General features: G+C 36.4%; 2 protein-coding genes across 3 annotated transcripts in view; both read left to right on the top strand.

Annotated features, from left to right (window-relative positions):
* Nucleotides 1-6,476: 6,476 nt before the first annotated feature.
* LOC136971704 (uncharacterized) lies at nt 6,477-7,172 on the top strand. Its single transcript, XM_067266182.1, has one exon. The coding sequence runs from the start codon at nt 6,477-6,479 to the stop codon at nt 7,170-7,172; it is 696 nt and encodes a 231-aa protein (XP_067122283.1).
* Nucleotides 7,173-13,811: 6,639 nt separating this feature from the next.
* LOC136971665 (solute carrier family 12 member 8) overlaps nt 13,812-22,214 on the top strand; it is a 30,888-nt gene continuing 22,485 nt past the window's right edge. The window contains exons 1-2 of one of the 2 annotated variants that reach the window (XM_067266135.1): nt 13,812-14,040; nt 20,789-20,960. In XM_067266135.1, the coding sequence (XP_067122236.1) occupies nt 20,799-20,960 (162 nt within the window). In that variant the 5' untranslated portion in view covers nt 13,812-14,040; nt 20,789-20,798. The remainder of the gene's footprint in view (nt 14,041-20,788; nt 20,961-22,214) is intronic. The other variant, XM_067266134.1, reaches the window with a different exon arrangement.

Below are 22,214 nucleotides of genomic sequence, written 5' to 3'. Positions count from 1 at the left end.
CCGGTAGAAGCAACACACGCATAAAGCTTCTAATTTTATATCCCGGACCGGTTGTGTGCTGTTAGCTGCCTGCCTGCTAGCTATTCGGCCGCCCTCGCCCGATTATGCGAATCACGAGCAGACTAGATCAACGGCGGACAACCCCCGGCCCGCGGGCTAGCTACGGCTCGCGAAAAGTTTCCATCCGGCCCGCGAGATTTTTAATAGATTATTAAATTGGAAAAATAACTAATTACAATTCTTTGTAATTTTCGAAAACGATAAGAGAAACAAATGTAGTAATTAACTTTTTATTTATTTATTTCATATTTGCAGACTAAAAAAATTACGAGTCACAAGAAGGCGTCAATTAACTACTACGGCCCGCGGAAAAAACGTAAAATTTATTCTGGCCCGTGTTATAAAAAAGGTTGCCCACCCTAGACTAGATTTATAACTTAACCCAACCGATAGGAGTTTACTGGCATGTTTTTATGATAGTTCTGTATAGTTGACAGGAGTTTAAAAAAATCTATTAAAATATTTGATATATTTATTCCGCGTTTATTCCGCTCTCCCATCTTATATTACTTACGGATTTCAATGTTAAACCGGTGATATTACGATTATCATAGTATGTCCCATCTGTAAGGGGATGCAGAAAAAACGTGTACAATTCTTGTATAATGTTAAAAAATTAACTGTTACTTTGGCAGCATCATTTACAACCAAATTTAATGAATGAGACGTACAAGGTACAAAAAAAGCTCTAGAATTTATTTTCTTTAAATTTACGATTTATGTATCGGTTGTCATAAAAATTTCTTTCCACTTCTTTCCCAAGACTACAGATATTCGAGTGCAAAGTAACCGGTTGTACTTATTTCTTATTTCTTATTTCTTTAACTTAGGAAGTAGTTAAATAATTAAGCGATTAGGGAAATAGAAACATAAATAAAACCCCGATGAAAGAGCCGAAGTTTTACTTAAACGAAGCTTAACCGAACTCTTCGATACAGTGGGTCTGATCTCTTCGTAATATTAGATGTAATAAAAACAGAAATTTCTCCAGTTCAATGAGAGTGACCGAAAAGTTGTAAATTTTGGAAATTTCCGCGAACACTTGGTTCTAAAACGAAGAGAACGGACAATCTGTTAAGTTTAACATATTTAGATTTTTACAGCTATGGTGAGAAACGTTTAAAATCTACAACAACCCCGTCGCGTCCTTTGATATATACTAGTGACGCGACAAAAGAGGCATTTGACATCGACCGGTATCGGCACCCTCGGGATTTGGCACGCACACACCTACCTGGACCGTCTCCGATTCCATTCATTAGCCACTCGTAGGGAGCTATTTCACTAATTGTAGGATTGTTTAAGATTTAAAAAGTAAAGAATATTTTGTTATTTTTATGTACGTTTCTTCACAAAGTTATAATTAAATATGTTTTTTAAAAGTATATTCGTACATGAAGAATTTTTTGTACTAGGTATGTATATTCGTCACACATTTTGTTTTACCAAGTAAGTTTTTCTGTATAATTTTAATTTTAGCCCTTATATCGTAGCTAGTGATTCAAAAATTTATTTCAAAAAAGTTTTGGCTCGAGACCATATAATGAAAAAGAAAACATTATTAAAAGAGAAAGACCGATGCCTAAATTAAATATAAATACGTCGACAAAAAATTTCGACATTTTGACGATAAAATTTATGACGAATGACGATTCTTTCGTAAAATTGAAGCAATTTGGAAATCAAAGAGGAATAGACATTAGTAGACCTTTTAATATTTCAGTGTTAAATAACTGAAAGGCATAACTCGCACGCATCTTTTCAAAATTATCAGGAAAGAAATGAACTTTAAATATTTTTGGCATGACTCTTAATGATACAGTCTTCTGATCTTCCTTCCAAGCCATTTTAAAAAAGTCTAAATTAACTTTACCATCTGGAGTATTGAATATGCTAATTTTAAGAAAACAGTTTCTTAAGCATTTTATAAGATGAGGAAAATCTGAAATAAAATGCAAAAATTCATCATAGAGGTGAATTACTCTGTATTGTATCACATTATTATTAACACCAGTGGCGTGCCGTCATTGGAAGCGGTGGAAGCGCCGCATCCACCTTCCAATGACCATCCCTTGTATTTTCTAAAATATAAATTTTCATATTTTGACGTTCAAAGTACGTTAAAATATGAAAATTTAGAATTATAATACTTTGAATTAATTAAAATTAATATTTTATTATAACTGCATTATGTATCTTATTAAAAAATTCTATACTATATGTAAAAAAAACGATAAGATTGCTATTGTATATTCGAATGTCAGTGGCGGAATGGAAGCGCTTCCGAGACAGCTTTCACGGCGAGAATAACTGAATGGTGTAAAGCAGCCAGAGGGCATTGGCGCATGCGCTTTACAGAGCACCAAACTCAACCGGTTTAGCTGATGGAAACTACACACGTGTAACGCTTCCAACGATTCTATCCCTTAGCCACTGGCAGGGAGCTATCTGACTAAGTGAATTGGTTAAGATTTAAAAAGTAAAGAGTATTCAATGTTATTTTTATGTACTTTTTTTGCAAAATTATATTTAATTACAGTATAATTTAAAAAAAATTATAATTATGTTGACAGATTTTCAGACAAAATCTTTAGAATTTTTATCATTTAGATGTTTTTCATAATATTAAAATTATTAACAATTTTTCCAAGCGTGATTTAATTCTTTAAATTAAGTAAATTTTATGGGAAATTTTTTGATTTATCTAAATTACGTAGCGAATCGCAATATTCTTGTCCGGACTATATTGACAAGTAACTCTTAAACATAAAACATATTACAATTAATGTCTATCCGAACAAAGACGTACTAAAAGAATTATATGATTTAATATCATTAATTTTTACGGTACCATCTACCGGTGGGTCTGCTGAGCGCAGTTTTTCGACTACGGAACGAATTCATACATTGGCCAGAAACACTCGGTGGGAGGAAAAATTGTCGCTAGCGTTGCTTTCGATAGAAAAAGTGGTTTTAAATACGTCGATGGAGTCGACGACCAGCGACTTTTATGATAAAGTAATTAACGACTTGGCGGAAAAAATCGCCAAATAGAGTGTTTATAAAAAATTAAAAAAATAAGTTTTTCTATCATTCTTTGTATCGTATCAATTTGTATTATGTATGTATTATTTGTATTTTAAAACTAAAATACATAAATTGTTTATTTTTGTCATTTCCAGTATTTGTTTAAAACTTTTATGGAAATGTGATGTACCGAACAGGTCTGACCCGTCACGAAAGACGCGAAAAAACGGTTAATTTAGAGAAAAATTTATTAGTTTAAAAAAACAGGTAAAAGTCGTTTGTATTGGACACCCATTGTTTATATCAAACTGCAAGGCAGAAACCATAAATCGCGGAAGGAAGTCGTCCTATGATCGGTGGAAGATCGAATTCATCTTCGATTATGACTTTTCTCACTCTCCAGGTAAGTCTCGTTACGTTTAGTAACCAGGGACCAACCACTCGGGAAGCGTGATTGAGGAAGAACGACCAATCAAAATGAATGAAAGAACGGAGATTGATATAATCTCCGACAACCGAGGACACCTCGCACTCGGTTAACGTTCCGAATAACCAAAACGCCGTGTGCCAACGCGCAAAAAAAAAAAAAAAAAAAAAAAAAAATACAATTTATCATCTATTGTGCCAACCCGTAACCCGTGCCACTTCGGACTTAGACCGTGTCCCCGACTCCAACGGACGAAGTTTCCCCGTGCCTTACAGACTCGTCAACGCCACTGTCCCGGGGCCACCTTTGATCGACCATCGAAGAACCACATCGACGCTCGGGACGTCCGAACGGCCGATTGTCCTAAAGCAAACTATTTTGTACATAGTGTATGTTTATTTTATGTTAAAATAAACGGTTTTTGTCAGATACTTGTCGTCTTTGTCTCTACAGCCACCACCCATGTACGAATGGACCCTAGACCATTACTGACGCGCAATTAACTGATTGCCCCTGGAAGTCGGCTTCTTACAGAAACATAGCTTCCCTCTCATCAAATGTCACGGCACGCCACTGATTAACACCAATACCAAATTCTTTCCACATAGATCTATTCCATGTTGCTCCATTTCCTGTAACAGAATCAACATATAAGCCTGCTTTTTCTATTTGAATAATAGCTTCTAATAAAAGTTTTGCTAATATATTTCCTTTGACGTTTTTACGCGTTCCAAATACTCCTACAATTTGAACCCAATCTCCTACAAAAGGCTGAAATAATAGTACAAGGCCATGATCACACATCTGTTCTTTCACTTCTTTTGTTGTAAAAGAGCCACAATGAACAAATCCCTGAATATAGCAATTTTGTTTAATTTGTAAGCCTTCAGATAATTTGATCTCATCAAAAAGGAGATTACCGTGTTTACTATAAGAATCTAAATATTGTGTCTTTTCTTTAAGCGCAACAAATACTTTTTCATCAAATCCAAAACCAGCCTTAAAATTTTTTAATACAAGTTTTGCTTGGTAAAACTAGTATTTTATTTATGCGCATGGACTCTTTATTTTCATAATGATGCATTCTAGCAGCCACTGTTCATCATACAACATTCCTTTAGTACTTTTTTGTTCAGAAGACTTCAGACATTCCTTAATAGCTAACTGTTGCTTTAAAGGTAGATATTCAAGCTTGCTGCTAAGTGAACAAGTAAATGATGATATTTGTTTATTTTGTTCTGTAATTTCTTCGTTCGAATTTTGGTTTTTTTTTTTCGTTAAAATTTTTATTCTTCTCGTAGAAGCTTTGAATTTATTTTCTGTTGATTTGACTGACTTGTTTTTCTTCTTGGATTTTGATATTTTATCCAGTAGAGTTTTTTCTTACATGTTTACATGATAAACACTTTTTAAAGGATTGATTTGCAACACCTGAACATTTTTGACTCTTAAAAATGTTACAATAAATGAAAGAATTTTTAGTCAAAATGTTTTTTGGAACCATATCTACAAGTTCATTAAATTCAGTTATTCCCTGACATTCGTACATTTTATCTGTTTCCTGTAATATGTTCTCTAAAGTAGTAATTGATTCTAAAACACTGTAATGTTTTAAAATAGTACTTCCAACAATTACAGTACAAGAAATTAAACCCTCAGCATTTTCTTTGATGATGACAAATTTACCTGGATCCATCAAGCAAGCTTTTAAGTCCATACATCCAAACTTTAAAGTTAAAATATCGTTTTCAGTTTTTAAATTCCAAGTTGCAAAAATAAGAATCTTAGGAGAATTTTGAAACAATACTTTAGACTAATACACAGATGGTAAATTCACTTCATGGAAGTGTTCAAAAAATGGCTTTTCTACTATGTGAGACTCAACATCATCTACTGATCTGATAGACTCTTCATGACTTAATTTACGTTTTTTTGTTGGTATAATATTACGTTCTTTTGGAGGTGGTCGTTTTTTTGGTATGCAGGATAAATATTTTGGAAAATTTGGGAACATAGTTGGAATAGCATCTGACACAAGTTTAGGACGATCTCTAGGAATTGTAACTTCTTCACCATTAATTATATGTTTAAACTTCCGTTCAATAAACTGCTCATCAAAATGAAGCTCGCAAACACAACAATATTCATCAAAAATTTTGTCACCGCGAGGAATTAACTTACTCCATTTTTTCGAAGCTCTTCGTCTTTTGGAGCCGAAAATAATGTACGTTTCTCCTTTACATTATTTCCAGTTTTACAACCAGGTACAAAACAATGCCTTTGTATGTTCTTCTTACTTTTATAAACCTCAGACATTTTTTTTTTTCAAAAATGGGACGAAAATCGTTCTACACAAAGTCAAAAACAAACGAAAAACCACTCGAAATGCTTTCTTTAAACTGATGTAACGTCACAACCGATGCGAGTGCCCTCTGGTGAGGCGTAAAAACGAAAACCTAACGTATTGTAGGGATATAATAGCGAATGACACACTATATATTATAGCCACTGTAATAAAAACTTTAAAATAAATTATCATTATCCCACGAGAGGACGCTTTTCTTGGGGTCGTGTTTTACTGTTGCCAGGAATATCAGATTGGAGCAGAAACGTCCCATTTCTTGGTATTAATTAATTACGTCTTAATTTTTGTTAGTAACTATTTTTGAAACCAGTAAATGTAATAGTTTAATATAAATAATTCAAACTTTATGGGACAATTTCCCATAGAAGGGCATCCTTTCTCGACGCCTTTCTACGGGAAATTGTATGCGACAGCGCGATCGCCCACGCGCATACAAATTAAACAAAACAAAAGTATTTTACAATACTTTTCTGAATTAACGTTACACAACTAAGCAAAAACGACGTATTTTAGTTAAAACGTAACAATATTTACGTAATTGTTAGAGATTTCTCTGTTTACAATAATAGAAATTTCGGTAAAAATTAAAAGGCAAATATGGTGACAATAAACGAAGACGATGAACTCGGAACTCGCTCCTGTGTGTCAATAAGGATGTCACCGAGAATGCAAAGAGAAAGAGGAGGAAGGAGCCATCCCAAGCGACCGATGTCCTCCTTCCTTTTTTATTACGTCGACAATCTTCCGGGACTTAGAGCAGCGGGTGTAAGGCGAGTGACAGAAGCGGCAAAGATATTAGGGAAAAGATGGGGACAACTGGAATTCCAAGCTAAGAAGCCTTACATCGAAAGATCAAAAACAGAATGGGAAAGATACAAAAGAGAAAAGTCTCTTCTAAGTTCCTTCCGAAGATCTGAAAGTGTTTTCAGATGCCATTGCATGTGTCAAAATTACCCCTTTAATCCGGACGAAGAAACTCGTGCAGGAGCGAGAATGAAAAATATTCCCGAATCGAAAACGTTGGTTACACCAGAAAGACCCGGGTGTTCAGATTACCAAGAAAACGAAGACATGGTAAAAACAAAAGAGATTGAGACAGATGTTAAAACGATTAACAGAAAGAGACGTGCTGACGACGCAGAAAATTGCGAGCCGGAAAGCAAGAAAAGAAAGATCGAAGAAGAGGAACGGGCAAGAGAATTCACTGAAACAGAAGAATCGTCTTACAACGGCGATCCTTTCCTCCCGTTTTTAACTTTAGCAATGGTTGTATCTGCCCTTTTCGGCGTTTAAATCAAAACGAAACAGAAAGAATTTAGATACAGTTTAGGCACACGAAATCAAAAGTTTATCAAGAAACAAAATTAAACTGCTACATCAAAATAGCTGAATATTTCGGATAATCATTATTTCATTGAATAAAATTCATTTATTTATTTTTTAAAAATTAATACTAGTTTGCTCTGATTATAGTCTATTAATAGAACTTATTATACTGTTTGTCATTCGATCCTACCGATCTTTGGAACTAAGCAGACAAACACGAACAGTAACAAAAAAAACTTTATTAAAAAGGTAAGAACTGTCACCGACATCCTCGGCCAACACCCAGGCAAAATCCCCGCGAACTTTCGCGCCTCCTTTTTCACGTTGCCAGCCCACTCTCGTTGGCAAGTGTTGCCAGGCAGTGTTCGGGATCTCTGGCGCTGGCGGCCACAGCTACTCCCCCACCAGTGTCTGCGACACGAAACGAGCGGGAAAGGATACATGTCGGCCAGAGCGTGTGGTAGTTCGTCGCGTTGGGGCTGGATTGTCTGTGGTACGTTTAGTTGGCGCTGGTCTTGGCATTGGAGACGTTGGGGGTAACTGGTCCGACTCACTCGCTGCGAGAATAAAAGCCGGTTTCAGTCGATCAATAGAAACTACAGTTTCTTTCCCCTTTATGCATAGAGTGAATGTCTTGCTACCACGCGACACGCCTTCGTAGGGTCCATCGTATGGAGGCTGCAAGGGCTTCCGTACAGCATCATTGCGAAGAAATACGTAGGAACATGACTGCAGTTCTTTGTGGATAAATGGGTTGCGGTAGGAGTGGTGCACCACAGGCATTGGTTTTAAGTTTGCCATCATCGTCCTGAGTTTTTCGACGAAAGAACATGGATTGACGTCCTGAGAACCTGGGACAAAAACTCTCCAGGCAGTCGGAAACTGGTGCCATAGAGCATCTCAGCCGCTGTAGTATTGGTGTCTTCACGGAGTGCAGTTCGCAATCCTAACAAGACTGTAGGTAGCACTTCCGTCCATCTTTCAGTAGAGTGACACTTGATGGCAGTTTTAAGTGAACGATGAAAGCGTTCAACAATGCCATTTGCAATTGGATGGTATGCTGTTGTCCTAACTCTTTGGGTACCAAAAAGTTGAGTGAGGGATTTAAATAAGCCAGATTCGAATTGCCGTCCTTGATCAGATGTTATTTGGACAGGCACTCCAAAGAGAGATATCCAGCCTGAGTACAGGGCTGAAGCTACTGTGTCAGCTGCTATATCTGGCAACGGGATGCTTCAGGCCAACGATAAAATCTATCGATGATTGTGAGGCAATATGTTGAGCCGTTAGAAGGTGGCAATGGACCAACAATGTCAAAATGAATATTTAAAATGCTAGTATATGGAATAAGAAAGGTTCCCAAAGGGCTAGCGACATGTCTCTGGATCTTCGACCGTTGACAAGAAATGCAGGTGCGAGACCATGTCTGGCAGTCTTTACTGATGGATGGCCAAACAAATTTTGCTTTTACCAATCTGATTGAGCTCCTTACACCTGGATGGGACAGGTTATGAACAGTGTTGAAAGCAGTGCGACGATAACTAGGCGGAATGTATGGATGAATGCGACCTGTCGATACATCACAGTAAAGTTCGACATCACTATCAGGAAGTTTAAACTTCTTAAGTACAAGTGATGAGTCACTTGACGTCAGGAGAGACTGGAGCTCAGGATCTTGCTGTTGGTCTTTTGCAATTTTGCTATAATCTATAGATGGGTTACTAATTGATTCAATACGGGAAAGAACATCAGCTGGAACGTTATCGATCCCCTTTGTGTGTCTGATGTCTGTTGAGAATTGTCCTATAAAATCAAGATGTCTCAACTGACGGGGTGTACACTTATTGTGTCGTTGCTGGAAGGCAAACGTTAATGGTTTATGGTCTGTGTAAATGGTAAACTGTCGTGCTTCCAGCATAAACCGGAAATGTTTCACAGCCAAATACACAGCCAGAAGTTCTCGGTCGTATGCAGAATACTGACGCTGAGAGTTACTCAGTTTGCGGGAAAAGAACGCCAGTGGCTGGAGACCTTGTGCTGTAACTTGATGAAGGGCAGCGCACACAGCAGAATCGGATGCATCGACGTGAAGTGCAAGGGTAGCACTTGGCGAAGGATGATGTAGTAAGGTGGCATCTGCTAATTGTGACTTACATGACTCAAATGCCTGAATCGAATTGTCAGTCCATTTAATCTCGCGCTGGTCGTTTTTCTTTGCTCCTTTAAGTAGGTCGTGTAAAGGAGCTTGGTGATGGGCACATGGGGTAGGAACCTACGATAGAAGTTCAAGATGCCTAAGAACCTTCTCAGTTGTTTGAGGGTCTGTGGTCGCTTCTGTTGAGTTATGGCAGATACACGTTCTGGAAGTGGCATAACGCCGTGGGGAGACACCATGTATCCTAAGAATGATACATGTGGGGCAGCAAAAGTACACTTGGATGCATTGATATGCAGACCGTACTTGTCAAGGCGTTGAAACACTTGCCGCATGTGCATCTTATGTTCCTCCCACGAAGTGCTAGCAATGAGTACGTCATCTAGGTATGAAAAACAAAAGTTTAAGCCTTTCAGAACTTCGTGCATGAATCGTTGGAATGATTGGGCTGCGTTGCAGAGACCAAAAGGGAGGAAAACGAATTCAAATAGCCCAAATGGCGTTGTAATGGCTGTCTTTGGCACATCATCTGGGTTAACTGGTATATTATGGAAGGCTCTAACCAAATCGATCTTGGAAAATATTCGGGCTCCGTGTAGACTTTGACCAAAATCGTGAATGTGTGGCACTGGATAGTGATCGGGAACAGTTATCCTATTCAGGGCACGATAGTCTCCAATAGGTCTCCAATCGTTACGGCCCTTCGGCACCATATGGAGGGGAGAAGCCCAGTTGGACTTTGATGGTCTGCATATACCTAACTCCATCATGTGCTGGAATTCTTGCTTTGCTACTTGCAGCTCAGCCGGATGCAATCTACGGGGTTTAGCAAATACGGGTGGACCGTGTGTCTCGATATAATGCACTGTGTTGTGCCTGACTTTATCTGAAAATGGTCGAGGACGAGTGAGATGTGGAAAGTCCTTGAGGATATCCTGCATTGGGGAATTGCTGATTATAGTTTTGACTGAAGTAGGTGGTCCTGTATAATACAGTGGCATGCCTTGACATTTGATGACAGGGAAGCTGTGTTTCTGTAAGAAGCCGACTTCCAGGGGCAACCAGTTAATTGCGTGTCAGTGATGGTCTAGGGCAGTGGTTCTTAACCTTTTTATACTCGCGGCCCACCAAATATTTCATAATTTTTTGTGACCCCCATTTTTTAAATAATAATTTATATTTGATAATTTATCTATAATAAATTGATTTTTTATTATTGCTTTATTTTTTATATAATAAATGTAAATCATAACTTTATTATTTCATTATCTATTTAAATAACATTCAAACTTCACAATTAAACATGAAAACTCATTAATTTTTAACAGAAAATAAAATAAGAAACATGTCGATAAATCGATCCAATGTCGATGCTAAAACTAAACTAAAACTAAAACGCCCACTTGTAAGGATTTTGCATAACTTTTGCAAAAATATTTAAATTTTCAAAGCCTACTATTTTTCCTAATTATTTTTAAAATTCCAAGCATTAATAGTTTCTTAAAATTGCTTTGGAATAAAAGAAGTACCGTATTTTACGGACTATAAGACGCTATGGAATATAAGACGCACCTTAATTTTGGAGGCAATTTTTCGAAGAAAAAAGTGCGTCTTATAGTCCGTAAAATACGGTAAATACTGCTGTGTAAGTAGCATATTTGCATTTATTTCTTCTGTACTAACAAAGTTGTATGTAGGAAGAAATACAAAATAAATAAATAAAAACTAAATAGGAAAACTTTATCTTTCTTATTTCACTTTTGAATACGATATTCGGTTATACATCAATTTTCTTTTTATTATATTCCGAAGGAAATTTTGCATAATTTGGCGGCCCCCGGCAAACTTCTTATGGACCCCCAGGGGCCGCGGCCCCCCTGTTAAGAATCACTGGTCTAGGGTCCATTCGTATTCATTTGTTCGATAAGCCAGTAAAAACTGTAGACTTCTCTAAATGTATTTTTAATATCACAATTACATTCTGAATCGCTAGCCACGATATAAGAGCTAAAATTAAAAATAAATTATAAAAACTTACTCGGTGAAATAAAATGTGCGATGGATATACATATACCTGGTACAATATATTGTTCAATTGTATTAATATACTTTTAAAGAAAATTATAATTAAAATATAGCTTTGTGAAGAAACGTACATAAAAATAACATAAAATATTCTTTACTTTTTAAATTTTAAAACAATCCACTTAGTCAAATAGCTCGATACGAGTAGCTAATGGATGGAATCGGAGACGGTCCAGGTAGGTATGTAGTGTGTGCGTGCCAAATCCCGAAGGTGCCGATACCGGTCAATGTCAAATGCCTCTTTTGTCGCATCACTAGTATATCTCAAAGGACGCCACAGGGCTGTTGTAGATTTTAAACGTTTCTCACCGTAGCTGTAAAAATCTAACTATGTTAAACTTAATAGTCATTCGTTTTCTAACTAATTTGTTTTAATACCAGGTGTACACGGAAATCAGTTACCCACTGTACTGAGCGAGTGATTGGTTCTGTTAAGCTTTTGTTGAAGTAAAATTCTGGCTCTTTCAACAGGATTTTATTTATGTCCCCATTCCCTTAATCTCTTAATTATTTAGTCACTTCTTAAGTAGAAATAAGTCGAAACCGGTTACTTTGTACTCGAATATCTGTAGTGTTGGAAAAACAGTGGAAAGACAAATTTTTATGACAACGGATACATAAATCATAAATTTAAGGAAAATAAATTCTAGGGCTTTTTTTTGTACCTTGTGTGCGTCTCATTCATTAAATTTGGTTGTAAATGATGCTGCCAAAGTAACAGTTAATTTTTTAACATCATACAAGAATTGTACACGTTTTTTCTGCATCCCCTTACAGATGGGACATACTGACGGCCGGATGGCCGAGCGGTAAAGGTGGCAGCCTACCGCTCTGGGGACCCGGGATCGAATCCGAACGGGTCGAATAATCCCCAGGAATTTTTCGGGGGGTGGTCCGTTCGGATATGTCGGGCCCCGTCCCTCACCACCCGGTCGCCCCATTGTGGGCCTGGCCGAACCCATAATGGGCCTACTAAAAGAGGCCCTCTTAGTGCCCACAGGGCGGAAAGAGTTAAAAAAAAAAAAAAAAAAAAAAAAAAAAAAAAAAAAAAAAAAATGGGACATACTATAATTGTAATATCACCGGTTTAACATTGAAATCCGTAAATAATATAAGATGGGAGATCAGAATAAACGCGGAATAAATATATCAAATATTTTAATGGATTTTTTTAAACTCCTGTCAACTATACAGAACTATCATAAAAACATGCCAGTAAACTCCTATCGGTTGGGTTAAGTTATAAATCTAGTCTAGGGTGGGCAACCTTTTTTATAACACGGGCCAGAATAAATTTTACGTTTTTTTCGCGCCGTAGTAGTTAATTGACGCCTTCTTGTGACTCGTAATTTTTTTAGTCTGCAAATATGAAATAAATAAATAAAAAGTTAATCACTACATTTATTTCTCTTATCGTTTTCGAAAATTACAAAGAATTGGAAAAATAACTATTAATTAGTTATTTTTCCAATTTAATAATCTATTAAAAATCTCGCGGGCCGGATGGAAACTTTTCGCGAGCCGTAGCTAGCCCGCGGGCCGGGGGTTGCCTGCCGTTGATCTAGTCTAGCCATGATTCACGTAATCGGGCGAGGGTGGCCGAATATCTAGCAGGCGGCTAACAGCCCAGAACCTTGACGGCCGGATGGCCGAGTGGTCAAGGTGGCAGCCTACCGCTCTGGGGGACCCGGGATCGAATAATTCCCAGGAATTTTTCGGGGGGTGGTCCGTTCGGATATGTCGGGCCCCGTCTCTCACCACCCGGTCGCCCCATTGTGGGCCTGGCCGAACCCATAATGGGCCTTCTAAAAGAGGCCCTCTTAGTGCCCACAGGGCGGAAAGAGTTAAAAAAAAAGAAAAAAAAACAGCCCAGAACCGCTCCGGGATATAAAATTGGATGCTTTATGCGTGTGTCGCTTCTACCAGCTAAACCGGGTGAGGTTGGTGCTCTGTAAACCGCATGTGCCAATGCCTATATAATATGGCTGATTGGAAACTGACCCGGTTTCGACATTTTTTCCGCCACCGAATTATTCGAATATACAATAGCAATCTTATCGTTTTTTTCACATGTAGTATAGAAATTTGTAAGATACATAATGCAGTTATAATAAAATATTAATTTTAATTAATTAAAAAAAAACGCGACAAGTTGTTTTCCACGTGGAAATTGAACTCGGATCCAGCGGTAAGAGAAAGTTTATGGTCAATATTTAATCGCGATTTGTAAATCTTTGTATATAATATTAATTAAATATATATGTATACATTTAATAAAACAATATAGTTTTAAATGGATTGTACATATTTTTAAATTATCAATTTTCTGAGAGCTGGCAGAGTGGTGTGGCGTTTTAATGCTACCTTCGCTCGGACGTAACGATTCTCCATTCACTCATTCGCTTACGTTAGTCACGTGCCCCGCTATCCGTCGTCTGCCATATGGGAAGTTAATTTAGGATAAATTTTTGAATTTATTTATTCTATTCGCCACATAATTGGCAGATTAGATATGTGTGTCGTCACACAGAAGCGACGTCTGGAGAAAATCCACTTATTGTTGCGAAAAATAATGACAATAAGTGATAACTGAACGTAAGTGGAAGATAAATATCATTAAATGTGAAATCTTTTAAATATTTTTTCCTGTTTTTAATAATGTATCATTAATTTTCTGTGTTACACGTCATGAGTTTAGTCCTTTTATGACAGGAAGTAAACATATGGCTTTTAATTACGTCACATCCGTCTTTGGTGTATTATTTGAATTTAAATTATTACAGTGTATTATTGAGAAAAATGAAAGGCTCATTACATTATAAACCTTTATTCTTCTCGGATTTCTACATGTTTACGTTTATTTGACATTAGCATTTATTTTTACATGAAAACACAGTTAAAGCGTGTGTATTAAATAATGAAAACAATTAAAATAACAACAAAAATCAGCTTCACTGCAGCCAAATAATGCTTCGAGCGTCTTTTTTTAAAATGTTATTCGGATGCTACAGTATAAATATCCAGTTTTTATAAGCAGCAATTATAAATAAAAGCTTAACAAATCTTTCAACTGAAGACAATTGTAACGTTAAGACGATAAAATTGGCCGCAGTCGGGCCAGCCAGCTACGCACGTACCGGTATACCTCGATCATCGGTTTTGACATCCTCGAGTTTGGGTATACTGGACGAGCGCATCCGTTTGGGTATACCAGTACTTGTACGGTTGACTTTACGGGTGGATCGATTGCCCGGCGTGGACGAGAATCGTGGAAGGTCATCCTGACTCAAACTAGTCTATCTGTGATACATCTAGGGATTTGTAATGGATTCAAATCTTGATTTCTTGTGGCGAACAGTAATGTGGCAATTGGCCGACCATTTCTGTGAAAATTCGTAAAGATAAAATTTATATAAATTGGAATGGACTTAAATTTATTGAATGTGTGTTCTGTATTTAACTACATTTGACTACACAATAAATTAGGTAGAAATTACTTTTAGCTAATTGCGTATCTGTGTGTGTGTATAGGCTGTTTTCCAACTTCCAGTGTTGATTCTGGGAGTATTCCATTCCAGATGTATGAAATTTTGGAAGATTTGATGTTTTTGTCATCAGCAATATCAAAATGCCATCATCTATTTTTTAATATATATTTCTATTTTAAAGTTGATTGCGTCTAGTAAATATGAGAAGAATGGATCTCGGGTTAGGAGTCCAAGAACTAGAGGATTATATCTACATTTTATTTTTTATTTATTTATTTTAATTTGTCATTTAGATAATCATCTGTCTATTAGCATATTAGTTTTTTTAAGAGAAGTAGTGTTAAAGGAAATTTTTCAGCATGAAAATTTGGTTTCATCTGTAAAAGATGGCCCACCAGTGGCCAAGCGATTCTGTCGTTAAACACTGGGAGTTCAATTGTGGGTTTGCGCTGTGCTCAGACGGGCCAGCCACATGGAGTTTTCCGGGTTTCCTCCACATTTGTAACTCCAGAATAGGGGCCGGTTTCCCTTACAAGACTTTCTGGAAAGCATTTCCCCTTGTTTCTCGATTAGAACATAGCAAGGACAAACAATTATCAGACAGTATTGTCTGTTCATTGAAAGATGGCATCTGATGAAAGAGAAGTCCCCATTGTATTTGCTTTTTACATCATCTTCAATCAGCCCATGGTGGCTGAGAGTGGCCCAATTAAATTTTTTTGTGCCAGTCACCAGACTTCTCATCTGAAAAATATTGATTTTTTTCTTGCTGAGCAACTGCGGGTATGGCATATTAGCACATTCTGGCTGAAAAAAGCCAGAATGTGCTAATATGCCATGGTCCTTTTATATTAGGATGGTTCTTTTATAGAGTTTAAAAACAAAAGTTACTTGCATAACTAGTTCCAATGTTGAAAAAAGTAATATTCCTAAAATTTGGCTAAATTAAGGTAAAATTTAGAGGTTACCAAAGTCTGAAACATTAAATTTTCTTTATTTTAAACAAAATACAAGATAATACATTACTAAGAATTTAAAATTTTGGTTATTTGAATGCCACGGTGTCACAAGATTGAACATAACAATATATAATAATACTCACACAGTGGAACAATAATCGTTATTGGCAAGCCTTCTCTGGATATCTTTTCTGATGATCACTGACAGCCTGTAGAAGAAATTGGCTTTACTGTTTGTCCTGGTTATGCAATTGACTGTATTCCTTGATCGAGGTAACTCCATGTTCTGCTCTATCATTCATGCATTAGATGGACAAACATCATCACTAAAACCCAGTACGTTATAAAACAACAAGCTAACCAATGCCGTGTGTCATCAGGCTAAATAACAGCTATAATACTAATAAATTATGAAACAATTTGGTAATAGAGGGAGGCGTTAGGCATCATCTCTTAATAAATTTAATAATTATAATTTTTAATTAAATAATTTAGAACTACTGGAAGAAGATGAGATCAAATCCGAGGTCTGGGTAGCAGAATTGGCAATGCATCTGCACGGTAAGCATGAGTTGCAGGTTCGAGCCCCGCTCCAGGCCGATTCTTTTCTTCCAGTAGTAGTAAATTATTTAATTAAAAATTATGATTATTAAATTTATTAAGAGATAGCACCTAATGCCTCTCTCTAGTACCAAATTGTTTCATAACTTATTAGTATTATAGCCGTTATCTAACCCGATGACATATGGCATTGGTTGGCTTGTAGCATTAGATGGACTTGATGGACTTTTCTGTGGCAATCAGAAGTTCATCATCAGAAGGCCATAGTTCAAGAATCAATTCTGTAATCTTGAGTCAAGACCAAGTATATTTGAAAAACCTCAGTGTTGGCTGAAACAATAAAATCCTCACTCATTTTGGGATGTTTTCATTATCTTCATTTCTTCATTTTGGAGAGCTCAAATCATTTTGGCTTTTGTATCTATTGTTATTCTTTTATGAAAGAGTAAAGGTGACCAACTCTTTACTGAGATGCCATAGATAACCAGCAAGCTTCTTCAGAGCAACAGTGCAACTGTGGAGTTTTCAATCTTGTATTGTTAGAGATTCTTTAAAGCCAAAGACTGCACTCTTTGGTTGTCTAAACTCACTGTCCCAAATTGCCCTGAATTTTTACTCTAGGGTTCTAGATTGTTCCAGAATATCCAATATGGACTATTATAAAGCATGAGGTAACAACATTTTACTCCTATTGTTGTACTTGTGTATGATTTCTTTTTCAATAGTGAGTGGTTCTATACTTAGCATTCTGACGTATTGCAGTTTTTTGGGTCATGATAGTAACCTCTAATTATTATTCAAAACTAACCAAATTTTACCAAAATTATGTTTTGTCATAATGGAACAGATTCAAAATGTGCCCCATTTAACTTTTCAAAACGTTTTTTTAAAAAAGATCACACTATCCTATGTATATGTTACTGTGAAAGACTAAAATTAGAGAATGTCAGTATTCTCCGGTGAATGTCAACACATACCAAATACGTCAGTGAAAGACCGAATATTTGGTTATATTATTATACATTCGAACCATTGCCAGTATATGTTGACAAGCACAGATAAGCTCTGGTGGAAGTCAAAACGACAAGTCAAGAAGCCACAGCTAGAGAGAAGTGACAAAAATGCCAAATCCTCTGCCGCAATTGAGGTCACATGGCATCTATTTATTATACTCTCAAACACTCTGCTGTTTGTCAGTCTTATGCAAGGTTTGCTGGTGCATGCAGCATTTGTTTAATTTTTATTTTTTTATCCAATACCCTAATTTATATTAAATGGCTACTGCAGTGAACCGGTTTTTTTTTTTTTTTTTTTTTTAAAGTTACATGCATTAATTGCGAGTAAACGACAATTGTTTTTATTTTTCTCAAGTAAAGCACTCTAAAATACTTTCTGAAGTGATTTCTGCTAAAACTAAGAGGTGTACTATAGATTACTCCCTATGGAATTTCAGGACTTTGATTATATATTTGAACTCAGGGGACTGAGATGAGTTCAATGGTACCCTATTTTTGGACCGGAGACGAAAAATAAAAAAGTTATCACACTTTTTAAGTTACCATACTTTTTTAATGCTCTCATGCAGATGGCACCGTAGTTGCTAGTATTGCCATCGTGCGGTAAAGTCTGCAAACTGTGACGTCGGACTACGGTCATCTTCCGGAGGGTAAACACGCGATACAAGAGCGGAGAGAGCGACGCGACTTCCGATCATCGCGCGATCGCGAACATGGCAGCCGTTCCCACTGTTCGTGCTCTCGACTGACCTCTTGTATGGGCGCCACCACATGCTGCCATGTGCTAAACTAGTGATCGATTCACGGTAGTTCTTGAACAAAGTAAAAAAAGGGGAAAACGTCTACTAAAGGCAATTTTAACGGCAAGCGACGGGACTCCCGATCACGATAGCGAGGCCGACTTAGGGGAGAGCGACGCGACTCCCTATCATCACGCAATCGCCAAAAAAAGTATGATAACTTTTTTATTTTTCGTCTCCGGTCCAAAAGTAAGGTATCGTTGAACTCGTCTCGGTCCCCGAGTTCAGATATATACCCAAACACACAAAATTCCATAGGGAGTAATCTATAGTATACCCAACTAACTGTAAGTGCAATATACATTGGCATAGCCAGGGTTTTGTTATGAGGGGTCCTAGTAGAAGCTGTAATTTTCTGGGGAGGGGCACCATGTTAACTGCGTGGGGGCTGGGCTGTAATTTTCTGGGAAGGGGCACCAGGTTAACTGGTTAACCCATGCCCCTTCCTGGCTACGCCCATGGCAATAGATCTTTGGATTACAGACTATTAAAATGTTTTGACATTTTAAAAGTTAGTGATGAAGAGAAGTTAATTGTGCCATTAAAACCAGGAGAAACGTATATACAGTATTATGTTACCAATAATGAATTGTTCAGTATACTATCTGTAACTCGCATCAGAATAGGCCATGGAGGAAGAACATGTATGCTTAAAGAATTGCAAGTTAAATACAAAAATATTACATACGAACTTGTAATGTTGTATTTAAATTTATGTAAATAATGTCAAATGAAACATAGCGCACTTGAAAAAGGTATTGTTGTGAAACCAATTGTCAGTTTGAAGTTAAACTCAAGATGTCAAGTTGATGTGATAGATCTGCAGTCACACAGGGATTGCAATTACAGTATATCAAGACCATTTAACAAAGTTTGTCCAGTTACGACCTTTAAAAACTAAGACAGCTGAAGACGTAGCATATCACCTTCTTCAAATATTTTTAACATTTGGTGCCCCATCCATATTGCATTCAGATAATGGTAGGGAATTCAGTAAGTCAGTCATATCCAAACTATGCACTATGTGGAAAGATGTTAAGATAGTTCACGGAAAGCCTTGTCATAGTCAAACATAAGGCTTAGTTGAAAGGGCCAATTGGGATATACAGAATATGTTAAACTACGCGGATGAATGATAACGATAAAAATAAATGGTCAGATGGTTTGCCCTTTGTTCAATTTGCTAAGAACACAACATACCATGAAGAAATATGCCAGTCTTTATGAAGCCCTGTTTGGCATTAAACCAAAAGCGGCATAGCATTGTCATCTTTGCTTGCTTAGCAAATCGCAAATATTGAAATCGAAGAACAACTTGAAGAAATTGTTAATACTTTTGAAGAAAATTTGAGCAGTGACCATACCGAAAACTGTATTCCAAAGGAAAATATTGAAGAGAAGCTGCAACCTACCACACCTTCCTATCAAGCCCCGACTGAACAACAATAGTTTATTTCTATAAAACAAGGCCGCAAAAAAGAATCTTCTACTGCAAGCAACAAAAATGTTACGAACCTCAAAAAGAAAATTTTCTCCTGCTCAAATTGGTGATACCATACGAATACGTCCCTGATGTCGACCGTGGTCGTACGGATGTCCAAAATGTGTTGGCGGTTGTTATTGGAATAGAAGACTCTGACTTTTATAAGTTAGCAGACAGAAATGGTACCCTCAAGCAGCTTTATACCCGTAATCATTTCGTAATTTGTAAAGAAAAGTTATTTCCATAGATGAGATTTCTTCTCAAGAAATGTCACTGAGAGAAGCAGCTGCAACTAATTCAAGGAGTGGAGGGCAAGGCATACTTGCTAATAAAAAAATCCGGCAATGAGTTGCTTAACTTTTCCAGAAACATTTAAAACTGTGTATATGGCACCATCTGTTGTTATATTTTATTATGAAAACTTTTTTATATTTTTAATTTATATAAAAATGGCAAAAAGCTTAATTTTGAGGGTAGGGATGGGTTTTATAAAAATCTATAAATGCTAATAACAAGTAAAATCATCATTAAGTCTGACCCTACTGGAGATACAACAGATGACCCCCCTTTATTTCCCCTCCCCATTGACTTTTAACAACCAAAATATAATAACATCAATGCCTCTAATAAACAAACCTCCTTGCAAAATATCAGAAATTTTTGACAAAAAGCACAGGAGTTAACCTTCGAAGAGGGTGAAGAAATCACGCTTCGCAAACACACACACGCAGTAACATACATACATACGGAAAAAACCCCCAAATTTTTTTGCATTTCTCAACGTTTCAAGGTGTTGTTGTGAGCCCAAAATTGTAAAAACTGTGGGGTCATTTTTTGACCAATCGCCATACTTTCCCTCCGTTATATATAACAGAGCTGGGAATGCTTCGATGCGAACGTTTTCGAATTTTATTAATATTTAATATTTTTCAAAATTATATTTCTATAAAATTCTTTTGAAAATAAATATTTCTGAAATTTAAATATATTACTAATTTGATATCAATTATAATATAAAAGTTACATCATTTTTTAGGACAAAAAGTATGGAGAGTAAGACAAAATCAGAAATTCCTTCTGTTAACTGGGAACGTTACGGATTAAGCAGCACTCCGACTAGCAGCGCGGTAGAACAATGGAAAACTGACGAAGATCAGTTTTTAAATAAAGAATATTCAGATAAATGGGAATTGTTTCACGAAGATCAGGTAACATATTTAGAAAACTTAATTTCATAATATCAAAATTTTAAGTTTTTGTTCAGATAGATATCGTAAGCCAAATGTTATTTTGAATTATATTGATTTATAAAATAGTATAATTGGATCTGGCAAATATTTTATCATATTAACAAATTCCAAAAGATTAATCAGATGATAAACATTTTATGTTTATTTAGCATGTTTTAACATTAATTAATTTAAAAGAATGGCACTAGAATGAATACGGACAAAACTAGAATGTGGTGGTTGTGACTCGGTCCAGTTTGCGCAGATTACAACATGTATAGTTAATCACACAGTTAGGCTTGAAGATATGTACCAAGAGGAGAATCTGTCTAAACAAGATTGATAAGTAGCCATTCAGTTTCTTGGAGCAGAAGGACATCAGTCAGCAGAGATGAATGTAAGCTGTTTTTGATATGTATTGTGTGTCGAATATGATGGTGGATTGTCTCCATGTTTTGCAATGGAATACACTTGGACGGATGGATTCATTCATTTGCAGTGGGCATTCTGAACATTGTGTCTAGGTATACAATACAATACTGACGAGTCAGCCATTCAGTTGAAGTAAATTTTTGGTCACTATTCGTCATCATTCTCTATGCTTTCCTATCTTTCAGTTCTTTCATGTGCATATTCATATTGGCCTTGATTGTTTCCAGCCAGTATGTTCTTTGATGTCTTCTTGACCCGCTAACCATGCCAAGCATTAATGTTAAGGAATATCAAATACTACCTGTTATGTTGCCAATAGATTCTATATTAACTGTGTGACAATGACAAGAAACAATGATTGCTGTGACACTGGAACAGTTGTTGTATTATCTTATAGAGAATAATGCATTTCTCATGAAAATTATGGCAGGAGATAAGATATCAAATTTAATCTTCTGCCACAGGGAAAGCTGCAAACATGTAATGGATGCAAGTTGGTTCACCATAACTAAAGAAATTCAAAGCATAATCATCTGCTAGGAAAGTAATGTTTACTGTATTATTTGACATCAAAGGTTATTAAGCAGTTATGATTTATGCCATCTGAAAATTATAAATGTACAGTATATACAGTACATATAAATTGACAAATTTTAAAATATATCTATTATTATATCTAGATGATGATATAAGTTAGGGGTGGGCAACCCGTGGCCTGCATTAATATTTTTTGCAGCTTGTAAGGAACTGAGTCCGAGCATTATTTTTATTTTATTATTATTTTTCGTTTTATTATATTTT

The sequence above is a fragment of the Centruroides vittatus genome, unplaced genomic scaffold (genome assembly GCF_030686945.1).
Source record: "Centruroides vittatus isolate TY-2023 unplaced genomic scaffold, ASM3068694v2 contig_2682, whole genome shotgun sequence".
Classification (NCBI taxonomy): Eukaryota; Metazoa; Arthropoda; class Arachnida; order Scorpiones; family Buthidae; genus Centruroides; species Centruroides vittatus.
Note: the sequence above shows the minus strand (reverse complement) of the source record. Positions and strands in the feature narration are given on the sequence as shown.